The sequence below is a fragment of the Tiliqua scincoides genome, chromosome 9, assembly GCF_035046505.1.
Source record: "Tiliqua scincoides isolate rTilSci1 chromosome 9, rTilSci1.hap2, whole genome shotgun sequence".
Taxonomy (NCBI): Eukaryota; Metazoa; Chordata; class Lepidosauria; order Squamata; family Scincidae; genus Tiliqua; species Tiliqua scincoides.
Window position 1 is genome coordinate 44,851,949 of NC_089829.1, and position 23,502 is coordinate 44,875,450.

General features: G+C 47.7%; 2 protein-coding genes across 4 annotated transcripts; one reads left to right on the forward strand and one right to left on the reverse strand.

The window, feature by feature from the left end:
- Positions 1-1,227: 1,227 nt before the first annotated feature.
- TMEM208 (transmembrane protein 208) lies at positions 1,228-6,735 on the reverse strand. Its single transcript, XM_066637618.1, has 6 exons — positions 6,655-6,735; positions 4,841-4,936; positions 4,333-4,392; positions 3,717-3,853; positions 2,523-2,607; positions 1,228-1,692 (listed from the first exon to the last, which is right to left on the reverse strand). The coding sequence occupies exons 1-6, from the start codon at positions 6,658-6,660 to the stop codon at positions 1,555-1,557; spliced, it is 522 nt and encodes a 173-aa protein (XP_066493715.1). The 5' UTR covers positions 6,661-6,735; the 3' UTR covers positions 1,228-1,554.
- Positions 6,736-6,888: 153 nt separating this feature from the next.
- Positions 6,889-23,502, forward strand: LOC136660415 (uncharacterized). Of its 3 annotated transcripts, XR_010794898.1 has the most exons (8): positions 6,889-6,949; positions 15,598-15,699; positions 16,749-17,732; positions 18,114-18,329; positions 20,447-20,659; positions 21,860-22,077; positions 22,610-22,948; positions 23,213-23,502. XR_010794898.1 is itself a non-coding variant. In XM_066637574.1 (7 exons), the coding sequence occupies exons 1-7, from the start codon at positions 6,923-6,925 to the stop codon at positions 22,776-22,778; spliced, it is 1,929 nt and encodes a 642-aa protein (XP_066493671.1). In that variant the 5' UTR covers positions 6,889-6,922; the 3' UTR covers positions 22,779-23,502. The 3 variants fall into 3 exon arrangements, 2 of the variants coding, with proteins under 2 accessions (XP_066493671.1, XP_066493672.1); XM_066637574.1 differs by having other exon boundaries at positions 22,610-23,502; XM_066637575.1 differs by having other exon boundaries at positions 20,513-20,659; positions 22,610-23,502.

The window sequence follows — 23,502 nt, forward strand, 5'->3', positions numbered from 1 at the left end:
TCCCCACCCCACACACTGCAACCCCACCCCACACAGTGCAGCAAACGGGCCATTAAAAGACCAGGAGGAACATGGTAGAAAGCTGCAATAGTGCTGCTTCTGGCTTTCCAAAAGGTCACTTCAGCAGCAGTGCAACAAACATTAATCCAATGTAAATATAAATATGATCAATTGTTTCTTCCATTTGAAGACATGGGGCACAATCCTAGCCAGCTGTACTCAGAAGTAAGTCCTATTTTGTTCAATGGGACTTACTCTCAGGAAAGTGTGGTTAGGATTGCAGCCATGATGACTTTGTTTTTCCCAGCTAGTATTTCTGACGCAGTTCAAAATTAATAATCTTTCTTTGCTGAAAAGAATGAAGAGTCCCAATGTTTTATCCATGGGGGAAAAAAATCTCAGATAGTTCCCCCTCCACAGATAATTTAACACTGAGGGCTGCCAGCTGATGGGCAGATTCCAGGTTGGAAGGTTTGGGCTAAATTCACATTCCTGGTGGCAGCAACAACCTACTGTTACATGTATGGAATTGGTGCATTTTTTACAAGTGACCCAGCGAGGGTGAGGAAGGCTGGGTTCATGGAGGTGCTCCTGGCTCCTTCCCTATGTCACCTCTTCCAATCACCATACACCCGCATAAATTTGCAGATGGCCAGGTTCACAGAAAGGAAGGGCCTTTCCAGCCGCGCTCCCAAGGCTCTGGAATTCACTACTAAGCAGAACCCCAACTAAGGGCCCAATCCTATCCAACTTTCCAGTGCTGGTGCAGTTGTGCTAGTGGGGTGCGCGCTGCATCCTGTGGTGGGGGAGCAGTCGTTGGGGCCTTCTCAAGGTGTGGGAACATGTGTTCCCTTACCATGGGGCTGCATTGTGGCTACAGCGGAGCTGGAAAATTGATAGGACTGGGCTCTAAAACACCCATGCATGTAGGAAAACAAGAACGTATAAAATCTTCATACACCTCTGCTTCCCCATTGGTTTTCTGCTCCTTGCTTTTCAGCAATGCAGCCTTTGATTGTGAACGTAAAAATATGTGACCTTCTCTTTTCACTAAATGGCCTTGCTCTACTATAAACTCTAGCTTTATTGTTTTTGCCTATTGCTTGTTTTGTGTTTTGGCTTTACATACAATTCCGAGAGCAGTTTGGCAGACAGGCAGGTTACATCTTGTGACAACATAAAATCAAAATACCAGCCACACATACAATCATGAAGACTCAGCGTGTGTGTGTTTTTTTTCCTTTTCTTTTAATATACTTTTTTCCCCAAACCCTGCAATGCCTCCATCCTCACATTATTGTATAAGATATTTACATGCCTCCACTCCCCCAGAGATTCCCACCCCTTGTCATAAGGCAAACCAAGGCCAAATGTCTGCCCGCTGATGCTGCCTCCAAAGCAACGGGGCCTCAGATTGAAGGTGCCATCACAGAAGGGGGGCAGGAGAGAGAAGAAGCCCCTGATATTTTCTGATTGATTAAAAAAAATCACATCCCTGATGAACAGCCACATGGAGACAAACTGGCGGCCTTGTCTCTCCTCCCATGAGCACTGCTAGAACCGCTTCATCTGACGACGCTCTTGTCGGCGCTGCTTCTTCTCATTGGGCTCCTGATTGGCAGGCGAAGAGTCCGCAGTCAGCCAGGGTCCCAGGATGTTAACCCATAGGAGATAAAGTGCTCGCCCTGGAGCCTGGAAAGAGACATGCCAAGATTACAGGGTGCCTGAGAGGGTGGCAACCCAAATGTAGGTCGAGTATCGCTTATCCTGACTCCTTGGGATAGGAATGTGTCTGGATTTTGAAATGATGGCATAAATATAATGGGAAATGCTTGATCTTTTCACTGTTACCTATATGGGTGTCTGCTAGCCTCTCTGACATATTTCAACAGTCACCTGCGCACCTGTCTGTGCACCTGCCTGTGCAGGTGCACATCACAGAGCAGAGAATAGAATGTACAGCCTCTATCTGCTCTATATGTGGGAATGAGCACAAGACAGTGTTCACACTACAGAAAGTTAAAAAAAAATCTTGAGCAAAAATGTCTGGATTTTGGAATAGTCTGAATTTCTGATGAGGGGTATTCTACTATAAATGAAAAAGCATAGCTTGGCAAAAAAACAACCACACACACACACACACCCTTATGGATTGTAAGGGCATCGAATGAAGCCAATTCATTTCATTGTGTGCTCTCCTTAGAACAGCACAACACAGTTGATCCAACATTATTCCCTGCCCTTGAATCAGAATGATAGGGAGGAATAAGAAATCTACTGAAACATGAATGACTATCTTTCAAGCAGCCACACAGTACCAGCAGACTGTCCAGGACACTTCCCCATATACAGAGAGAGAGAGAGAGAGAGAGAGAGAGAAAATCCAGTGTTGACTTAGGTTGCATATAAGTGGAATAAAAGTTCCGTGATTCTTCTCAACACACGAAGACTGGCAAAGATTACAAAGGGTAAACTTGGGGTTCACTCTATGTGCCAGCCAAATGGAGGCTGGAAAAACTTACCAAGAGCCAGAAATACCACATGTAGAGAGAAAGACAGCTGAGGACTTGGACTATGGCTGTAAGTAAAATCACATCCTTCAGATGCCTACAAAAAACCCACAAAAGTGATTTTAATTAGTGCAGAACATGACACACAGCTCTAACTATCCTTGTGGTTTCTACGTCAAAGACTAGCTGAAACACCTACAGAGGGAAAGTCCTGCTCCTGGATTCTGGCTGGAGAAGGGTGTCAGGAAAGAAGTGGGCTGGTCCAGATGCAGATGCTAAGGAACCCAGCAGCAAGAGGATGCTGGTGTGTTTGTGGACTCTGTTATAGGCACAATAGCTCACTAAAGGGGCACAAACACAGGCCTCTGTGTCTCTTCTTTAGCACCATTCTACTGCTCTAGTCAGCCTCATCTCCTTAAACCAACCCATGACTGATTTCATTTATATCTTATTTTTCCTGTCTACCGTCTTCATATCTATTTATATAGAAGATCTATATTTGCCATGAAACTCAAAGTTGCATATAGGGGGTTACTACGCAATCTCCCATCCTGACACTGACCAGAGCTACACCTGCTTAGCTTCAACAAAGTTGTTGTGTCAAGTGCCCTCCAATTATGCCTATGATTTCTTGAACGGGCATTCTGTTTTGCTCTTCCCTGACCCCTTCTGACCTAAGTAGTGATCCCACTAATGCTGAAAGTATCTGGGCAGTGAAGATGGGTAGAAAATCATTTTCTGAAACTGGGTAAGGGGGAGAGAGAGAGAGAGAGAGAGAGAGTCTAAACTCAGAATGTAAACGCTACCAGCACTTTGTTCTCTCGTTATTTGTGCATTGTTTTGCTGCCACAGATTGAGATGGTTTGCTTGCACCAATTGGGATAACAGAGGACGGGGACGTAGAAAGTGGGCAATGATGGGCAACAGGAGAATGGAACAGGCACTAGGGGCCAAGTGCGAGGGAGGTTATGGTAGGCCCTCTTCCTGATCACTGAGAGCCTACAGCTCCCCCCAGAGGATGTTAGAATTGCATTTGAGATCAGTGGATGACATTGTCCCTTGACTTCTTAATACTGAAGCAACAGGCAACTCTCCAAAGATGCTGGTAACCTTAATATGACCCCCAACCCCAAAGCTCAGGAGATCTGTGTATACGCTCAGGCAGCAGGTCCTGCTCACCTGGACTTGTGTGGTGTAGACACTCACTCTGCCATCCCCTGCTCCATATTCAGGTCAATCCCACCATCAGAAAGGGCGCCATCGTCGGTGAAGGTTGGCTTTGCCATGGAGCTCATAGAGCGGTAACTGGCCCCATAGATCATCAAGCTGAACACAAATGCAATCTACAATAAGAACATGGAGATCAGCCAGGGAAACAATAGGACATGATCTTTTCCCTGCTCCAGCTTTCAGATAATACAGGAAAAATTAAGGAGGGGAGTGTCAGAATGCCAACAGATCAGAAGGGGGCAAAAGAGAGGCCTGTGAACCTACAAGTACAAATGCACATTTATGCACAAAAGTAAGTGGCAACACTTTTACAAAGTGTCATGTGTGGAAAGGGAACTAAAGCCCACGTTATCTCAAGGACAAATGGTGTCACATCACTGTTTTAACCAGATTAGAAAAGATTTATTTCAATGCAACAGCTGATGTGAAAGGGCCAAGAAAGAACTTGGTTTTGAACAGGACATCCTTTCCTTCAAGAAGAGACGCAATAAATATGGACAATAAATTAGACAGCAATAAATATGGCAGTTCACAACATAAAAGTTGGTCCCTGTATGAGCTTACAATCAATTTAAGGCCAGGCTACACTTACCCAGGTCCATAGACTGGCTGTTGCATAGAAGATCACAAAGTTTACAATTCCATAAATGGCCTGCAATGAAGGGAAACAGTGTCAGAGATGAAGCGAGGAAGGTCAGGCACGGAATACTTTTGAATCTCCTTGCAGTTACATGCAAAAATCAGATCCAGTTCAACACATGGTGCAGATCCCAAATCCACTGCTCCAATGACAGACACATTAGTTAAGCCATTGGAATAGCCTTGCTGGGCTGGGTTGAGGGCCCATCTAGTTCAGCACGGTGGCCCACTGGAAGCCACTAGTGCAGCTAAAGGGGAAGCCCAAAAGCAAGAGTCAAAGGAAAGCCCCTCTCCCACCACTGCTCCCCTGCAACTGATATTTTGAGGTGCACTGGAGTGCTAAAAGCCACAGTAAGTACTTAAAACTAAAAGATCTTTCAGAGCATGAGATTTTTCCATCTAAAAATAAGCAGGCAGGTTAAATTTCTGGAAGTCACTCAGACACAGCATCACAAACTCACATTAGCTCCTAAGATGATCCGCAGATAAAACTTGAGGGTATCCTTGTTTTCTTCAAATATCTGCTTTTTACCTTTAGTTCCCACTTTTCCTTTAGGCTGGGGAAAAAAAACCAAGAATATAGCAATTAACTCATCCATCTTTTGATTTATCTGCTTCTGTCTCTGTGTGCATCCAAAATCCATGGCTGGCAGAGTTGCATTTTTGCTTTTGTTATGCGGCTGAGAAATAGAACTAGAGGTCTTGTGCTAAGAGGAGTAGATTCAGTTCTATAAAGGTCACTGCTCTAAGTATTGAAACTTCTACTCTATTTCAAAAACTCAGCTGGGTCATTTATTTTATTGTCAAAACAAACCTGTGAAGCAGATAAGCAAGACAGTGATTTGTCACAGGACAGCAAGCAAGGATTTGCTGGGTCACCCTACCCAAACACAATGTTTTGTCCACTAAGCTACAGCACACAGTAAAATCGGCACATGAACTATAACTGAAGTGATGACACACCCTCCAAGCATGTGGGATTTGGGGTTTCTCAATACTCCTAAGTGACAATGCTACATCTTTCACAATCCTTCTTCCTGGTTCAACTCTCACCTGCTATACTCCTTTAGGGGTTTTAGACAAGCTCTCAGTGTCAGCATCCTTGTGCTCCCATTTGCAATACAGAGACGACAACACCACTCACCTTAAATGGCTGCTCTAAAATCATGACCACAAGGCACTCTAAATGCTGCCACGTGCTCCAAGAGCAAAGTATTATTTGGTTCTAGCAGTTTTAGCCCATCATTATATACACAGTCCTGCCCTTTCCCTTTTAGTCTAACCTGAATCATCATCTTACACTTGCTTCCCCCCCCCCTGCCTTGGGTAACTAGTCACTCAACTTTATCAACCTCAGTTAAACCAGGTTGAATCCCCCCTCCATTTAAGCAGCCTGTTATGCAATCATTTCAGTACCCCTACTCTTGGGATCATCCCCTCTTTTAATTTTTATAAAACCTTTTCAAGTAAAATAAAATACCAAGGGGAAAAAAACTATACCAATCCACCTCATATACTGGGATTCCTTGCTTTCTGACTTGTCTGCATCCCTCTGCTCCAACAGCAAAGCAATGAGATAATGAGGAGTAGTGGCAATTCTGCCCCTCGCAGATAAGCGCATTCTCATCTACAGAGAACTGACTGCATTTTCAAAGCAGCCTCTCTGGGACACCCTTCAGTACAGCAAATGAATGCCCCCTCTCACACTCACACACTCATTCACACTCTCTCTCATGCTCACACAAACACTCTCTCACACTTACACTCACACAAACACACTCTCTCATTCAAATGCTCACACTCTCACTTGCTCACACTCACCCTTTCTCTCATAACCACTCTCTCTTGTTCACACACTTACACACACAATCACACTCTCTCACTCACTCACACACAATCACTCTCAGGGCACAATCCTAACCAGGTCTGCTCAGAAGTAAGTCCTATTTTGTTCAATGGGGCTTACTCTCAGGAAAGTGTGGTTGGGGCTGCAGCCTCACTCACATGCTCACACTCATTCGCTCACACACACTCTCATTCACACTTTCGCACACACTCACACAATCTCTCTCTCTGTCACATGCTCACTCACACACACAATCGCACTCACCCTCACACTCACACGCTCAGAGAGCAAGCTCGCCTATGAGAACCGACTGCCTGGCACGAGGGCTGCGGCCAAGCGCCCCGCTCCCCCGAGGCCCCGGGCGAGAGAGTCCCTGGCGGCAGCAGGCCCAGGCCCTCGGCAGCCCCGCCCGCTCGCTCGCTCGCTCACCGCCATGGCGACTCCGGCCAGGCCGCCAGCCCGCAGACACCAGACCCACCAGCTCAGCACTCAGCAGCACTTCCGGCGCAGGCCACACGTCGTCGGCCTGCGCCGCGAGGACTACGGCCCCCGGCAAGCACCGCGCCGTCGCCATAGGGATCCGGGAATGTCGGGGGCGGGGCCGGGGCGGGGCCGAAAGAGGCATGGGCGTGGCCAGGCCGTTGAGCCGAGCCGGGCTCGCCTACCTCGGGGACACATTGGCGGGAGGCTGCGAGCCATGGAGGCGCTGGTGCTGCCGGTGGAGGTAAGGATGGCGCTGCGCGGGAAGCCTCCAGCCTTGGGGGCCGGAGTGGCTGCGAGGCACCCAGTCACTGGGCACGCGTCAGTGCACACAGACGTGCCTGCAGACGCGTGTCGGCGTGGCTGGCTTCCTGCTCCTGGTGCTGCTGCAGGGTCAGCCCACCCCATGCATGTCTACTCGGGAGTAAGTCCCAGTATAGTCAATGGGGCTTACTCCCGGGTAAGAGTGCAGCCTTAGCGCCCAGTCCTAGGCATGTCTACTCAGAAGTAAGTCCCATTACAGGACCATCAATGGGACTTACTCCCAGGAAAGTGTGGATAGGACTGCAGCCTCGCTCCCCTCCCCTCCCCCACTCTTTCGCTTCAGGTGACATGGCTGTGAATTCAAGCCCATATGCAGATGGGCTGCCATGCTATCCACATTTACCTGGGAGTAAGCCCCATTGACTATAAGGAGGCTTACTTCTGAGTAGACATGCCTAGGACTGGGCTGTAAGTCTGCAATCCTATCCACACTTACCCAGGAGTAAGCCCTATTGACTATAATGAGACTTACTCCCAAGTAGACATGCCTAGGATTGGGCTCCAAGGCTGCAGTTCTTCCCACACTTACCTGGGAGCAAGCCCCACTGACCACAGTGAGACTTACTTCTGAGTTGATGTGCACAGGGTTGGGCTCTTGGCTCTGCGCTCTGCACTTGTTTGCTTCCTTTTCCTCAGCCTGCCTGCTTAGTTTTCTTTTTTCTTTTTTAAATTTCAGGTGCCTTCAGTTTATCCAGTTCCGTGTTTATTCAGTGCCTTAATCAAGAATTGAGGGTGTTCTTGGTTGCTTTTCTTTAAAAACTTGGAAAACTGATGCAAGGGAGGTGATCGCTGGGGCTGGCCAGCCGACTGTGCCTGGCACAGATCCTTTGGCTGTAAGGGTTGCCAAGCCCCCCTGAATGGCACTGCAGCTTCCAGGAACCAGCATCAGTCAGCCTGTCTCCAGGTGGCTACTGAAAGCAATTCTGGGCTTTCTTCAGCAGGCCGCCTGGAGTCTGACTGATGCATCAGATTGGAAATGCAGTCTTCAGCAGGACCAGCATCACTGAAAGTGGGCAACCCTGGCTGCAGATGGAGAGAACAGGTCTCTTGTTCTCCTGCTTCACAGAGGCGGATTGTAGTCCTTGAAAGTTTACACTGAAAGAAATCCATTAGGCTTTAAGTTGCTGGTTTTGCTGCAACAGCAGGGCCTAGGAGAGGGGGGTAACCTGGGCCCAGGGTCAGAAAGGTGGCCCAGGCGTCAAAGGAGGGGGCCCAGAAAGTTCCTAGGATCTTACATTTTCCTAACTCACTGCCTGCCATGATGCTGGGTGGCAACTGCTGCTGCAAGCCCTACACACCAGACCCAGGAATGCTTCCATGACCTTCTTTAGGGTCAAATCTGGGAGGAAACTGGCCTGCTACAGTAACTCTTTGGTTTGTGGAGCCAATAACCATGAAGGAGTGTATAGGAGCTCAGGGACACAGCTGCAGGGCTACAGTTGCTGCAAAAGTTCACTTCAGTGCACACAGGACACTGTCCATTCTAGTGTGAACCCGAATATGAAGATGCTAATTTTCTGCAATGGATTCTCTATATTTCAATGGTTTTAGAGAGACATAGGGGTGTGTTTGGTTTTCCATATTACTCTTTCTAGCTGCTAATGCCGCATGGTCAGTTAGACCTGGACTCCACATCACGAAACCTGGTAGACCTGGGCTCCAAAGACTATTCTGGCTGTCCCCCTGCCCTATTTTACCCCCCCCATTCTGCCTGCCCCCATTGCCCCCCTCCCTCTTGGGGAAGGAGCCCAAAAGAAACGTTGTACCCCCTGATAAAATTCCTCCCAGAGGCCCTGTGCAACAGGCCAACATAGCTACCTTTTTGGAAGATGCAGTCAGATCTACTGCATTCTCATAAGCAAGAGGATCCATGTCCTTGCACAGTGAACGTGCTGGTCACTCAAAATTTGTTTCAAAGGGACCCCAAGCAGCCAGAAAAAGGAATGCAGGTTTGTGCTGCACAGCTGCTCTGAGACAGTTCCTTATAGGCTATCCCTGCATCATGTCCAGTCCAGAGCTTTGTTTCAGAGAAGGGTCTCTCAAGCAGATCACAGAAGCAAATCAGAGATGCTGTATGGAGGGGGGGGCGGGCATCATAAAAAGTGACTTGCATGGAAATGTAGCTTTTGGCAGGATAAACTGTGAGAGGATCTTGGTGGGCCAGTCTCTTGGTAGCAGGAGTGTGGAGAGTTGGTTTGTCCTAAGGCTTCTTTTGGCATGTAAAGCCCTCAGTTCCTTATACACAGATAAGAAAGGGGAAAAAATGAGTCAGTTTCTCCCAACTGAGCTCACTTATGTTACGATTGAGAGCAAATGGCCCAAGGGCCATGAGGTACAAATTAGGCACGCTCCAACAATTAGTACAGACAGAGAGTAATTGGTTACGAACTGCAAAACTACTAAGGCATTGCCCTTGGCCTGCTTGGGCTTTAGACCCTAAATAGCAGTTGGGGGGGGGGGGTGTTTGATCTGGAATGAAACCACAAGTGCAAGTGGAGGGTGGCTTTATCTCACTGCCCTTGCCGCAGCCTTCATTCACATCAGGTTTTCCTATGGCTGCTGTTTGGGTGTTAAAAAAAATAATCTTCTTGTTCCTACATTTATGAAATACTTCTAACCATCAGTATAGTTACAAAGTTGCAAGCTACTGAGTGAGACCATTGGTGCATTCAGCTTAGTACTGCTAGGCACTGACCGGCAGCAGCTTTCCAGGGCTTCAGACACTGATCTTTCCTGACCCACCTAGAGATGCTGTTTTCTCTTTCGGAGCAGAAAGTGGCCTCTTCTAACCCTGTTGCCAAAAGGGGGGGGGGTGTATTTTTAAATAGGTTGTAGGAACTGTAGGGTACCTCCATGCACAAGGGTACAGGATCAATCTCTGGCAATTCCAGGAAGAGATAGGAAAGGCCCCTGCCTGGAACCCTGAAGAGTAGACCATACTGACCAGGAGGACCAACAGGCCAGTCGTATGCATGTTTACTCTGAAGGCAGTCCAAAAGAATTCAGTGGGGTTTACTCCCAGTAAAGTGTGCACAGGATTGCAGCCCATAACAGACAGGGATTCCCACTGCTGCATGTGTATCTCCTAGCCTGGAGCCCTGGTCTACAATTCTGTGACACTGTTTCCTTATGGAAAACAGTTCATTTGTGAGCCAAATTACTTTATTCAAATCTCATTTCTGTACACTCTGTTCTTGTTCACACGCCTTTCCTGAACTTGATACCTCTTAGCTTGTTCCTCTATTTCAGAGTTTCTCAACATTTGTCCTCTCCACACCACTTCACATGGTCCCCCTATTCAAAGTACCACCAGAAGTAATTGGCGATGACATTATTGCCAGTTACTTCTGGGTTGGGAGGCCAGATGCAATGTGACAAACACCAGTAAGAGGCTCAGGGTGGGCAGGAGGGTTTTTTCGAGTGCAGAAAACATGCTCTGGAGCCTCCTACCATTATTTGTTGTATCATGTTCCTGGTCTTGCTGCTGGGCGGTAGACGTCCAGGGGTCCCGTGAGTACCACCAGACATCATCTCACATACCACTCGTGATACCCATACCATCAGTTGAGAAGCACTGCTCTATTTGCCTCCTGGGGCTGCAGAGAAGTGGCTGCAGTATTTTGCCTGTTCCCAGTTTGCTTGAATACTATGCATGCTGGTTCACATGCAGCCAGGCCACTTCTGTTCACCTTATTCATGGAGATGCCCCAGTATGAGCAAATTGATGGCACCATGCGCTCACTTTCACAGACACAGCAACTGGGAGAAGTGCAAAGGTCATCACAATTATTATTATTTTTTAAAGAGAGTCTTCCTGGGGCTTTTCAAAGATTTATTATGGCACCATCTTTCTTAGGCAAAAGCCCAATTGTCAGATGCCTGATGAGCTCTCAAAAAGGTGCTGTAGGACTCTTTGTGTGTTAGCTGCAGAGTAACATGCCAACACTCTCAGGGCCCAATCCTATCCAACTTTCTAGCACTGATGCAGCTGTGTGAGTGTGGCCTATGCCGCATCCTGCCGTGGGGAGGGCAATCATGGAGGCCTCCTCAAGGTGAGGGAACATTTGTTCCTTTACCTCAGGGCTGCATTGCGGCTGCATCATTGGATAGGACTGGAACATTGGATAGGATTGGGCCCTTACAGTGCAAGCCTATGAATACTTACTCAGAAGTAAGTCACACTGTGTTCAATGCAGTTTACTCTTAGATAAATATGGGGGGAAACTGTAATAACGAAATAAAAACACAACACTGCTTTCTGCACCTCTCATTTTTGTAAAAAACCCAAAATCTGCAAAAATGAGTTTTGTTTTTGTTATTTAACGCCGGCGCATGGGTAGTGATATGTCAAGAGATGCAGCCAGTCACCGACCTAGTATACCTCGTACACTTAAGTGATTATGGGCACAATCCTAACCAGGTCTACTCAGAAATAAGTCCTATTTTGTTCAATGGGGCTTACTCTCAGGAAAATGTGGTTAGGATTGCAGCCTATAATTTATAGTTATAATGTAAATTTCGAATAAAAACACAGAACACCATTTTCTGCCACTTCTAACTTTTGGAAAACACTAAAATCCACGAAAAAATAAAACCATTTTCTCCCACCTCTGTGCATAGGGTAACCTCTGCATTTATTTTAAAAGTTGGTTCTGAATAGCGAGAGCAGTATCCACATCCAATCTGACTCCAGCTCATGCTCTCCCATGTAAGCCCACATATGAAAGGGAACACACAGATGCATAAACCTGCCTTAAGGCAGGTGAACTGCTCCCTGTTCTTACAATCTGTCCCTTTCCCTGCAAGTCCCTGGGCTCCATGTGACACTGTTCCTGATCTCAGCAGATGTCCACACACATATTCACTGCCATCTCCGCTAATGAGGGGGTGTGGGAGCTATACCTCAGTGACCGAGCATCTGTTTTGCATGAAGACGGTCCCAGGTTCAGTCTCCAAACACAGTCCTGGACATGTGTGGCATTATAGATGGGGTCTGGTTGGACACGTGCTAAAAGCCCATGCTTGTGAAAGGGGCCAAACCTATATTTGCTTGGCCAGCTGGTCTGCTGCTATTCCCCCACCGTCACCCAGTAAGGATCCCTGTCTCTTTACCATTACCAGGCAATGAAACCAAAGGAGCAACCAGGATACTCCATCTCCAACACCTGGAGATTTGAAAGTGGCACATGGCAAGAAGGAATGGACCACTGCACCAACTGGGCATGTTTACTGAGTGGTGGAAGGGGGGAAGCAGCAGATGCTCCATCTACCCTGTTTCTGGACAAACAGGGAGGAGGAACAGCTGCTGCATGCATGCATACATACATATAAAGGGGAGCTCACAGGGCTTGTTCCTGAATGCCCCTGGAAACCTGTTACTGACCCTACCTTACCAGTCACCTGGCCCACCCAGATGCCTCCATATCCTGAATAAATACATCTACAAATAGGGTGTGCAGTATAAGAGTCACTTTGGACTATTCACTTTTCTGGTGCGCCAAGGTGGAATTCGGTGTATTGGGCTGGCCTGGAACATCACCAATCAAGTGGCACAGAGCCACAGGTCTTTCTGCCACATCTCTCGGACAGGCCTCCCAGCGCTTCTCAATGAAGGATCTTTATTTCATGTATTGCTTTCTACTGTTTGGACCTGGAAGGATTTTTAAATGGCAGTTACACAAGATTAACTCCCTCTCTCCTTCCCTCTCTCGTGTTGTGTTGGAGAACCTATTCCTCCTCCCTGAGTGAAGTGTGCTGTTTTTATTTTATTCATTCATTCACTTTTGCGTAAAGGTATGCCAGCAACTCAGTGTGTGGGTGGAACTGGTTTTTTAAACTCCAAGAGAGAAAGTTTGTGTGTGCGTATTAAATTTCTTCCTAGAAATCCCTTAAGCTCCAAACCACTTTTGTGTATCAAAACCTTGCAGTTGTTGACAAGAGAACAGAAATACAGATCTAAAGAGTTTTGTTATCTGAACAAAACTGATTTCTTCTGCTCATAGAAATCACAGTGTCTCAAAACCAGATTATTTTTTCCCTTCCCCAGATACATTTTTTCCTCATGGAACTCTGCCCCTGGAGTAGAGCTTCTTTACTGGAGAAACAAGGGAGCAGTTAGGCAGGCCTCCCCCCACCACCAAAAAAACAAGAAACATCGCACTCGTGCCCTACGGAAAAATTTTTGGCTCAAAGACTTGGCCCAAATATGTCCAAGAGATTGAGTTACAAGGCTTCCCATTTCACAGAGCATTTCCTCATCGTGTTTGCACGCGATGTTCGTTATTTCCAGGGTGAATTTGCAGTAAATTATTTACTGGAAATTATATCCAGTAAATTTATAGTTTGATAATATCTGGCCTATTGAGAAAGGTCACCAACGACTGGGCTTTTTTTACAAAACTTTTTCATGAAACGCTGCCCTTACTTGGTCAACAAAAGCCTCCCACGCATGCAGTACGGTCCAGTCTTTCAGTGTGCGCAGATCTCTCCCTGTGACTGCCTCCCAGCCAAATCCTGCTTTCCTTCAGTCTTCTTGTCTCCCTGAAGCTGAAACGTAATGCTTTTCTGCAATAATGAGGCTACTCCTATACCCACCTGGTGGGTGCTCATTTGCTGTAGCTTTGTAGTTGTAGCCTCCGGTGATCATTTTGTGGACAAGAAGTAAATTTCCTTCACAACCTGATTTTGCACACAGTTACTGTACTTGGTGCACACAGCTGGGGTGGGCTATGCATGTTGTGTGAGTTCCTCACCCCCACCCCTGAACACCTCCCCCTGCCCCCAAGGCCCTCACTGCTGCCTGGAGCTCTTACCTAGCTCTGAGCGGCGTCCAGCCAGTGCTGGGCTCAACGCAGGCACTTACTCTGTACAGGGTGTTGTGGACATGCTTTACGGCACGCTTGTGACACCCAGCGTTGGCATTTTAAATTTTTAAATCCTTTTAATTAAAATTGTTTTAAAATGCATTTAATTTGAATGTAGATGACCACGTTCAAATCCACAATCCATCCATGTATATCATGGGGGACCGTGTATATTATTCTATTTTAAGAGATTATTACTCCGTCAATTCCAAGGAATTAAATATGACTTGTCCATGTAAAAGAGAACATCAGGGAGCCATAATGCATGACCTCGAAGTTGGAGATATATACAATACAGTGATTATTGCATTTTGTATTGTGCATTTGTGCTTCTGTCAAGCAAACAGCACGGCTATATACTTTCCATGCCATGAAGAGAGACTGTTGTTTTTGCTGCACCCACTAACTGCCAGCTCCAGCTTCCTCGGTCAATTTCAGTACTATACTCCCACTTCTCTTCTCTCAGCAGATATAGTTTTGTAGTGCAAGAGACATGCAGGCAGCCTGATCAAAGGTTTTGGTTTATAGTTGTAGATCACATAAAAACTGTCTGCAAGTTTTTTTTATCTGTTGCCACTTACCGTACAGGAAGTACATTAAACTACAGGGTCATTCTGGAGCTTCCGATAACTCCAACAGTGAACTAATGACACTTTTGCCCACCCTCCGCTCACCTTGGCAGTTTGAATTTTATTGTTCTTCTGTTGCTCTTGGCTCCTGGGAACCAAGGTTCAGATCACAGCCTAGCTTTCTTAAAAGCATGGGTGGATCACTGAGCAGACTGCTGAGTTGTGTGTATATAAAAACAACACCAAAAATATACACTATTGTTCACTTTGCAACTGCCTCTGCCTTCCCAGGCTGGCATTTTATGCGGGCAACTTCCAAGGCTCTGGCAAGACAAAACAAAACAAAAGCTCAAACTGGAATTGTGGAATGGGAATCATGATTTCAATTGTGTGTTTTTTTCCTATTTGTGCAATTGTAATTAATTATTATTGCAATTAATTATCATTATGATGCTACTGTTCATGCATACAATGATTTGCAGCAGATGGGAGGCAAAGGAGGAACTTGCAGTCTAGGTCAGGAGTGGTCAGACTTGTAAGTGGCTTACTTAACTTAAGCCATTTCTGCTCAACGCTGCATATATATGCAGCAAGAACCAAATGTATACACCTGTGAGCCAGGTAGAAATGGGTTAAGAGCCAGGTATGATAAACTTTCAGTGTTTGAGACCACAAGAGAGATGTTTGAGAACTGGGTTATTTAAAAAGCAGTTGAGTTCATAAATAGATTTCCTCACCGTGATCATTAAACTTGTATTTTAATCCAGTGAACCCTTGATTTATACCTTGCAAATAATTATAAAGCTTGAAAATCTTTTATTTACCTTTAATATCAATTGTGATGCAAAAAGGAGTTCAGCCAACATAGTTCTGTGAGCCTCACATTCTGCATCAAAGAGCTGCATGTGGCTTAGCCACCTCTGGTCTAGGTCTTGATGCAAAGTTGAACATGGAATATGGGGAGGGAAGCAGAGGTGTGGGTAAATGGGGAGAACGGTAATTATTCCAATTATACGCCCTTATGCTTAGTTACAGTAATATGCGGGGGGTCGGATTTCCTTGACTGAACTCAATCTACGTTGCTGTCAAGCTCCCCTAACCGGGGCTTATCTCCCTTGGTTGTCTTTTCTTTGCAGGTTATTACTTACATCCTGAGCTTCCTGCCCATCGCCGACAGGAAGGAAGCTGCACTGGTAAACCAAACATGGTACTTTGCTGCCCTGGACTCCTTGCGTCAGGTAACAGACCCTGCCTTCCCTGCAGCCCTTGTTTGGTGAACGCAGGTGCACTCTCCGTATCTCCGCAGTGCTGCTTTTTCAACCAGTGGCTCTCATACTGTACCACTGGGAATACTTCCCAGTATAGCATCTGAGTGAGTCCCATTCTAGGCAAGCCTATGTCTAGTTAATGTTAGGTGACACCTCTCATTTTGCCTCTAACATTTTTAATCTGTTTTTAACAAAATTGCAAATCCTATTTGTCTATATTTCTTTAACCACTGTCCTTTCCTCTTTTTATTTTAACCTTTTGTTTTTTAAAAAAGCTGTTTTTTACAAGTTGCTTCCCTAGTATCTCCACCCAGAGCCGAGAAAGTGCTATTATGAGAGCTGTCTGCCCTCATGGCTGAGGGCAAGCGTGGGTTTTAAGAGTTGGGGACAGCCAAATCGATTAGCTTCCCAAATAGCAACTGGCTTTTGTCCCTTCTTGGTGACAGTGATTCTATCCAGCCTTGGTGTTAAAAGATACCCCAGGCTGCACAGAGAGGTTGGGTCCACAGCTGCGTGCCTCTCTTCTCCCACGCACCCACCTAGTGGGCCATGAAGCTTCAGAGGGCTACCACACCACTTCTAAAAACATTTTGTAACAAGTACACGCAACTAATAATTACAAACATGGTATAACACATTGTGAATAAATGCACCACATGGAGGAAGCATGTGTGTTTGCCCATCGGCAACAAACAGCCAATTCTGAACAAATGTACCTCCTTTCTACCATCTTTCACCCCCTGTGGAAGCATTTAATTTAGCCACGACTGCAAAGTGAGGCGGTTTAGCCTCCTCCCAAACTGCGGCTGTAGGGATTGCTCTTGCTTTTCATAATTTTGCCCACCGTCTTCTGGCAGCAGCCATCACACACAAGACTAACTCGGGGTCCAATCCTAACCAATTTTCCAGTCCTGATGCAGTTGCCATGCAGCCACAAGGGGAGCCACATACAGAGGGATATGTGTGTGTGTAAGATTTTTCCAACTTTCACACATGGCCCCACTCCTGTTCATTTCTAGGAGAGCATCTTCTACAACATCCCAGCGACATCCGCCTCCCTCAAGACCATCAGCCACCTAACACGAAGGCGTGTTAGCCATGTCAAGATGACAACCCTGGACGGTTCTGCCACTTCCCGTGATATCATCAAGCACGTAGCCAGGTATCTGGGGCCCCACCTGCACGGCTTGTGCCTGCATGGAAGCAGCCTGACAGAGGCCTGCTTTGAGGAGCTCCTTCTCGCCTGCCCTTGCTTGACGGCGCTGGACCTGAGCAGCTGCAACAGCCTCTTCATGCCTGGCACTCTGCTCTCCAAAGCGGAGACCTCCCTCCAAGCCAAAGAGGCTCTGGCCAACCTGCAGGAGCTCAACTTGTCAGGAGTGCGCTACCTGTCCGATCTCACCTTCAACCGCTTGGCGGGCTGCACGCCACGCCTGGCCAAGCTCTCCCTCGCTCGCTGCCACATGACTTTTGAGTTTGACGCGTACTACGGCTCCAGCAAGTGCAACTCTTCGGTCCTGCTAACTTTCCGCAACCTCCTGCAGTTCGTCAAGGTGCAAGCCGGCAGCCTGAAGGCTTTGGACTTGAGTGGCACCAGCATCTCAAGCCAGACCATGACATCCCTGGTGCGAGTGGAGAACCTCCGCCTGGAAGAGGTGGTGCTGCAGAGCTGCCGGGATCTCACCAACGAGGCAGTGAGCATCCTCTGCCAACACCAGCCCCACCTGACCACTCTGGACCTAAGTGGCTGCTCTGAGTTAACTGACCGGGCCATCCTGGTCATCGGCTCCCGTCTCCTGGCCCTGCGGTGCCTGCGGCTGGGGAAACTCCCGCGAGTCACTGATGCCGGCTTCCAGGGAATTTCACACCTGCAGCACCTCCAAAACCTGGATGTGTCCGAATGCAGCCTTGTGCGCTGCAGTGAACTGGTAACAGCTTTCAGTGCTATTGAGGCACAGCCTAAATTAGCTTCCCTGAATGTTGCCTTCTGCTCTTTGCTACGGGTAAGTCTTCTTTCTAAACTTTCTAAAGTTTACTTTAAAGATAAAGTAACATTAAGCAGAAAGTGATGTCATTAAGCAAATAAGCACATTTTTCCTCGCTTAAACTCATTGGCTGCAAATGACAAGAGAAAATACACAAATCTTGATCATATTTTCAAGATATGGGAGAGCCCAATTATCCTGTGGGCCCCCCTTTCAGCAGTGACACCTCAGTTGCTGAAAGCAACTGATGGTGGTGCTGGGGGAGTGAGGGCTGGATAAAGAGCTTCTGTAGGCTGCATCTGGCCTACAGGCCTTCTGTTTGCCACCCCTGCTGTAAAGTTTCAATACATGCAGCAGCAGATTTTCACAGCAAGATTTCATCTAATGTTCTTTCCACAGGACAGCTCTGTCCTTTCACTGGCCAAAGCCCTGAGCAGGAGTCTTCGGGTTCTGGATCTCTCCTCCTGCGTCTCCATCACCAACAAAAGCCTCAGAGCAATCGTGTCCTACCTCTCACACTTGAGCGTTCTGCGTTTGGCCTGGTGCAAGGAACTGACGGACTGGGGGCTGCTGGGAGTTGAGGAGCCCAACAAGGAGTGTGAACTGAACAGAGAGGTGAGAGAGCTTACAGTTTTGTGGCTGGATACCCACTGGGCAGAGGGCAAGCTTCATACCAATTTAATGTCAGTGGCCTGCCTCTTCCCTGTTCTGTAAGGAGCCTGGGTAGTAACAAGTAACATGAACAGATGTGGTTCACGTTGTCCCTCTCAGAGCCCAGACGCATGCCCCTGCATCCATCCTCACAGGAATGAGAGCAACTGAGATTGCCCAACTGATAAAGTGGTAGAAGATATTAGTGTTAATCATTGCTTCAGGAAGAGAACATCCTTTAATAGTGGATGACTTCAGAGGGAAGGCTGGTGGCTTACCCAGGCTCCTCAGCTCCAAGGTTCGTGTTTTTGATTCCCCTAGTCCAGTGGTCATTGGCTATATCCTAGACCACAGGGCATAAAGGGATCGAAACAAGCCAGCCAGTTTGCACCACTGCTTTCTTCCCCCTTAAGATGGTGATTGTCCAAAATGGCTTTTAAAAAAGGATTATCAATTGTAGACAAAATTATCAATTATCTTAGTCACAACAACTAAAATGTAACTTCCACATTGGAAAGTATTGCTTTGGTTCCCAAATGCTAGGAACAAATAAGGGATGATCCTTATGAAGGCATCGCATTCATGCTTCGCTTCTGCTCGTACCAGAGATATAGCCACAAGCAGAATGATGGACTAGATCAGCATTTCTTAACATTTGTTTCCCGCCGTACTGCTTGCATGGTCCACCTATTGAAAGTACTAGCAGAAGTAACGAATGATGTTGTCATCGCCTGTTACTTCTGGATTGGGAGGGCAAACACAATACAATGAACACAGTTAAGAGGCTTGGGATGGCTTACAAGCCATGATGTGCATGTGCAACCTCCTGATTTTAGAAGGAAAAATCCATTACGGGGTACAAGCCATGATGTGTATGCGCAACCTCCTGATTTTAGAAATGGGCTATGCCAGATGCAAGGGAGGGCACCAGAATGAGGTCTCTTGTTATCTGGTGTGCTCCCTGGGGCATTTGGTGGGCCGCTGTGAGATACAGGAAGCTGGACTAGATGGGCCTATGGCCTGATCCAGTGGGGCTCTTCTTACGTTCTTAAACTACAATTCCCAGGAGGCCTTGCAGGTCTCTTTTTATCTGGTGTGCTCCCTGGGGCATTTGGTGGGCCGCTGTGAGATACAGGAAGCTGGACTAGATGGGCCTATGGCCTGATCCGGTGGGGCTGTTCTTATGTTCTTAAACTACAATTCCCAGGAGGCCTTGCAGGTCTCTTGTTATCTGGTGTGCTCCCTGCGGCATTTGGTGGGCCGTTGTGAGATGCAGGATGCTGGACTCGATGGGCCTATGGCCTGATCCAGTGGGGCTGTTCTTATGTTCTTATGATGGATGGGAGGCCTTTTTTGGACCATGAGAAGTTCACATGGAGCCCTTGTGGCCATGCCAAGCCTCCTACCACTGCTTGTCATGTGTTGCTAGTCTTGCTGCCAGGCAGCGGGGGTTTGAGGGTCCTGCGTGTACCACCAGACACCACCTCAAATACCACCAGTAGTACAAGTACCACTGGTTGAGAAACGCTGGACTAGATTAATCTTTTGCCTGCTCAAGGAGATTAATTCTTATTTTCTTCTCATGCTCCTTGTTGTGCAGCACAACCCACAGCCTAAAGAAAAGCCTTGGGTTATTTAAATGAAAGAACAGGCACTCTTTTCAGCCCCTTCTGGTATCTGGCACAGCTCAGCTATGTGATTTGATAGGTTTAGGCAGTATTGGTAGGCAACCGTATCATCGAGGCTCATTATACTGATGAATTCAGTTGAATGACAGCCCACCCTAATTTGTACCATCCTTGTATCTGTATCATATTCTACTTTGTTTCGAAACAGAGAGAGCCTGAAACAAAAGCTCTTCTTGAAGACTTTCTTAACCTCTAAAAATCGTTAGTAAACATGTTTATATTGTAGTTTTTTTGTGTAGCATCAGCACTGGCGTGAATGACATGGGAGGTTTTTGCTCTGGGAGTGCAGCACAGTTTCCCACTAGTCACTTGCATTCTGTGAATGAACCACAGGGTGCGCAGAGTGCTCCTCGTCTCCTTTAACCCCTCCCCCCCATTCTGTTGCCTTGACAGAAGGATGCTGGCCCAAAGTTCAGCAGGAATTTTGGGAACATGGGGTTCTTCCTGCCACCTCCACAGGAGCTGGAGCGGGACACCCCAATTCCCACTGACCTCACTGAACAGGATGCACCACAGAAGCCCCACACCTCTTTGACAGCCCTCATGCGCCTGCAAGAGCTGGACCTGACGGCCTGTGGGAAGCTGACAGACGTGAGCATAGCCAAGGTATGGAGACAGTATTTGTACGGGGTGCACAGCCCAGGCGGCTTTGATGGCAAAATAAACCAGCTGCAGTCTTGGCTTCAGGGTATGACCACTTCCTGGTCTAGATGTGAAAAGTGCATATAGACCACCAAAAGTGCAGGATACAGAAGCAATAGGGCAAAGCCAGGAAGATATAAATCAGGCTGAGAGTAGGAAGATGTCAGAGTCGAGCGATGAGTGGAAGGCTTGAGGCATAACCGTGGCACAGAGGCCAGCAAGTGAGTAATAAGGGAAAGGAAGTGGTTTGATTCAGGGAGCAGAAAAGTTTGTCACAGGCTTAAAACGCACCATGGGGAGGGGGGTGAAAGAGAGAGTCAAAGCAAAAAGATGTTGGAGAACCCACAGCAGGATGCAGAAGAAGGGCAGGCGGAGCATCAAATGTCATGCTCCTACTCCTTTGATGTGGCATCTAATGGAGCTAGTGTGAGGCGTTGAGAAGAGGCATGATGTGATCAGGCCAACTTAAAACAGTCACCTTTTTTCAGAGGCTAACAGCTAAACTGTATCCATTCAGGACTCTGGGGCGATAGTCTGGCTGGACTGCACTTCAGGTGCAGGGGAGTGTTATTAACAGTATTTATATACCGCTTTTCAACTAAAAGTTCCCAAAGCGATTTACAGAGAAAAATCAAATAACTAAATGGCTCCCTGTCCCAAAAGGGCTCACAATCTAAAAGATGCAAAACACCAGCAGGCAGCCACTAGAAAAGACAGTGCTGGGGTGAGATGGGCCAGTTACTCTCCCCCTGCTAAAAAGAAGAGCACCCGCTTGAAAAGGTGCCTCTTACCCAGTTAGCAGGGGTTACTTGGGTGGTGAGGCCATTCTGCCTATTAAAGGTTTGAGCCTCAACTTTTTTGTTGAGGTGCTTGTTTTCTGCATGCGTGATGGGAAAGCCCATGGTAACTCAGCAGCAGTTTTGAGTTGCACAGTCCCCAAAGGATGTTGCTCAGGCCTCCAGCTGATTGGCATGAGCTGTTTCTGAGCATGCATTTCAGCTCTGAATTGTTTGAAAATGACCAGTTAACAGAGCTAAAGCTTGTACAGCGAATGAAAGATGTGCCCAGTTGGATCTCCTGGGAGCTTCCCTGCATCACAGCTGTGTCTGAGCCTACAGGGCTTCCTTTCCCATGCAGCAGCCTGGCCAGTTCTTCCTTCTCCAGGTCATCAGCTTCCCTGAGCTCCGTCGCCTGTCTCTGAGCCTGGTGCCTCACATCACAGACGCTAGCCTTATTGCTGTTGCCCGAAACTGCCAGAGCTTAGAGCACTTCTCCCTAAGCCACTGTGTGAACCTGACTGACAGTGGCTTTGTGGAGGCAGCCGCCTCCTTGCCCAGGCTTCAGCACCTCATCCTTTCTGGCTGTAACCAGCTCACGCCCCGGTGAGTACTGCAGAATCCAAAGGCTATAGGTGGGGCAGTGGCATATCAGGAGGGGCAAGGAGGACAAATGCCCCAGGTGCCAAGCTAGGAAGACGCCGCTGTGCCACCATCCACCCTCCCAGCAGCATCCCCCCCCCCTTGTGCCAGAGGTACTCTGGTTCCAGAAGCATTCTGAAGGCTGGGGAAGCTTGAAAATGTCACTTCGTTTCCTTTATGAAACCAGACGTAGTGTTTTTCAGACCTCTGAAACCTTTAAAAGACCTTCAGAGGGTCAAGGAGGGTGTGCCCAGCCTCCCTAGGCCTCTGGAAGGGAGGCAGGGGTGGCAACTCAGTGGTGGGGGCACACCTCAGCCGCTGGGGGGGCAGCCTGCAGTCGTGGCCCCAAGCAGTACCGGGGCCAGGATTGCCACTGAGGTGAGGTGCAGCTAGCAGGTGCACAGAAGGCTGTGAGCCCCAGTGAGGCTTTCCAAACCCAGTACAAGGATAGGAATTCCTGGGGAGGGGCAGTGACAATCACAGTTTCCTCTTGCAGGACACTGAAGGCCGTTGGGCAGGACTGTCGGCAGCTGAAGTGCTTGGATGTCTCCATGTGTAGCGGCATCAGCATGACCGATGTCGAACTTTTCCAGTCACGGCTCCCACTGCAGACTAATATCCAGTCACGGTTTGTGGGTGGAGCAGACCTTTCCAACACACTGTGAAGGAGGTTTTGTGGGCCTTGCAATAACAACGATCAACTCTACTCTGGCTCCACCGTGGGGCGAAGAAGGAGGGCTGTCTCTGAGTAGTTCCTGCCTGGTAGCGCCACTACTTTTGAGCACCAGTTGCTCAGAGACAAAGCTGCAAAAGAAAAACACAGCTGCACCACCAGGTGGGTATGTAAGCCATCTTTCCATGCCCTGGAGGACACCAGTCTCCCCGAGCCTGCTTATTGAAGCTGTCCCCTGGAACAGCACTGCCATCACCCCAGCTCTCGTGTGCTGAGCAGGGAAACTTTTCCTTGTCCCTAGATGTTAGCTGTAGAGCCCTTGGTGGTGGGAAAGGAAGCCAAGAGCTGTAAGTCCAGAGCTGCTTATTAGCACAATCTTTTTTGACATGCCTCGTCAAAAGCAGTTCCTTTGACCCTTGCTTTCAGCTTCAGCGACCGCCCTGTAGACCAGGGGGCTTCACCAGCCGGAATTGCCAACCTGCAACCAAAGCCACTTCCTTCCACACGGTCCCGTCCTGCCCACAGAATACTACGGCCTGTTTTAGAGGCAGCTACACTCATGTTTGGGGGAGTGCCCAACAACACCAAAGCCATCCTTGGCATGTTCAAGGAGTGAAGAAGAGCATTTTTGGAACATTTTCCCAGCTAGCTCCCTTCCTGCAAACCATAGAGGATGAAAGTGGCAAGCCTGTTGCCACTTTCTTTGTCTCCTCCAA

Excerpts from the sequence above, each read along its gene's own strand:
- TMEM208 (XM_066637618.1), bottom strand. Across the intron at positions 2,608-3,716 it reads ATGGAGCAGGGGATGGCAGA|GCATCTGAAGGATGTGATTT; the intron begins GTGAGTGTCTAC and ends GGTTTTTTGTAG. Across the intron at positions 1,693-2,522 it reads TGTGGTATTTCTGGCTCTTG|GCTCCAGGGCGAGCACTTTA; the intron begins GTAAGTTTTTCC and ends GTCTCTTTCCAG.
- LOC136660415 (XM_066637574.1), top strand. The coding sequence starts at position 6,923 with ATGGAGGCGCTGGTGCTGCCGGTGGAG. Across the intron at positions 6,950-15,597 it reads CGCTGGTGCTGCCGGTGGAG|GTTATTACTTACATCCTGAG; the intron begins GTAAGGATGGCG and ends TTTTCTTTGCAG. Across the intron at positions 15,700-16,748 it reads CCCTGGACTCCTTGCGTCAG|GAGAGCATCTTCTACAACAT; the intron begins GTAACAGACCCT and ends GTTCATTTCTAG.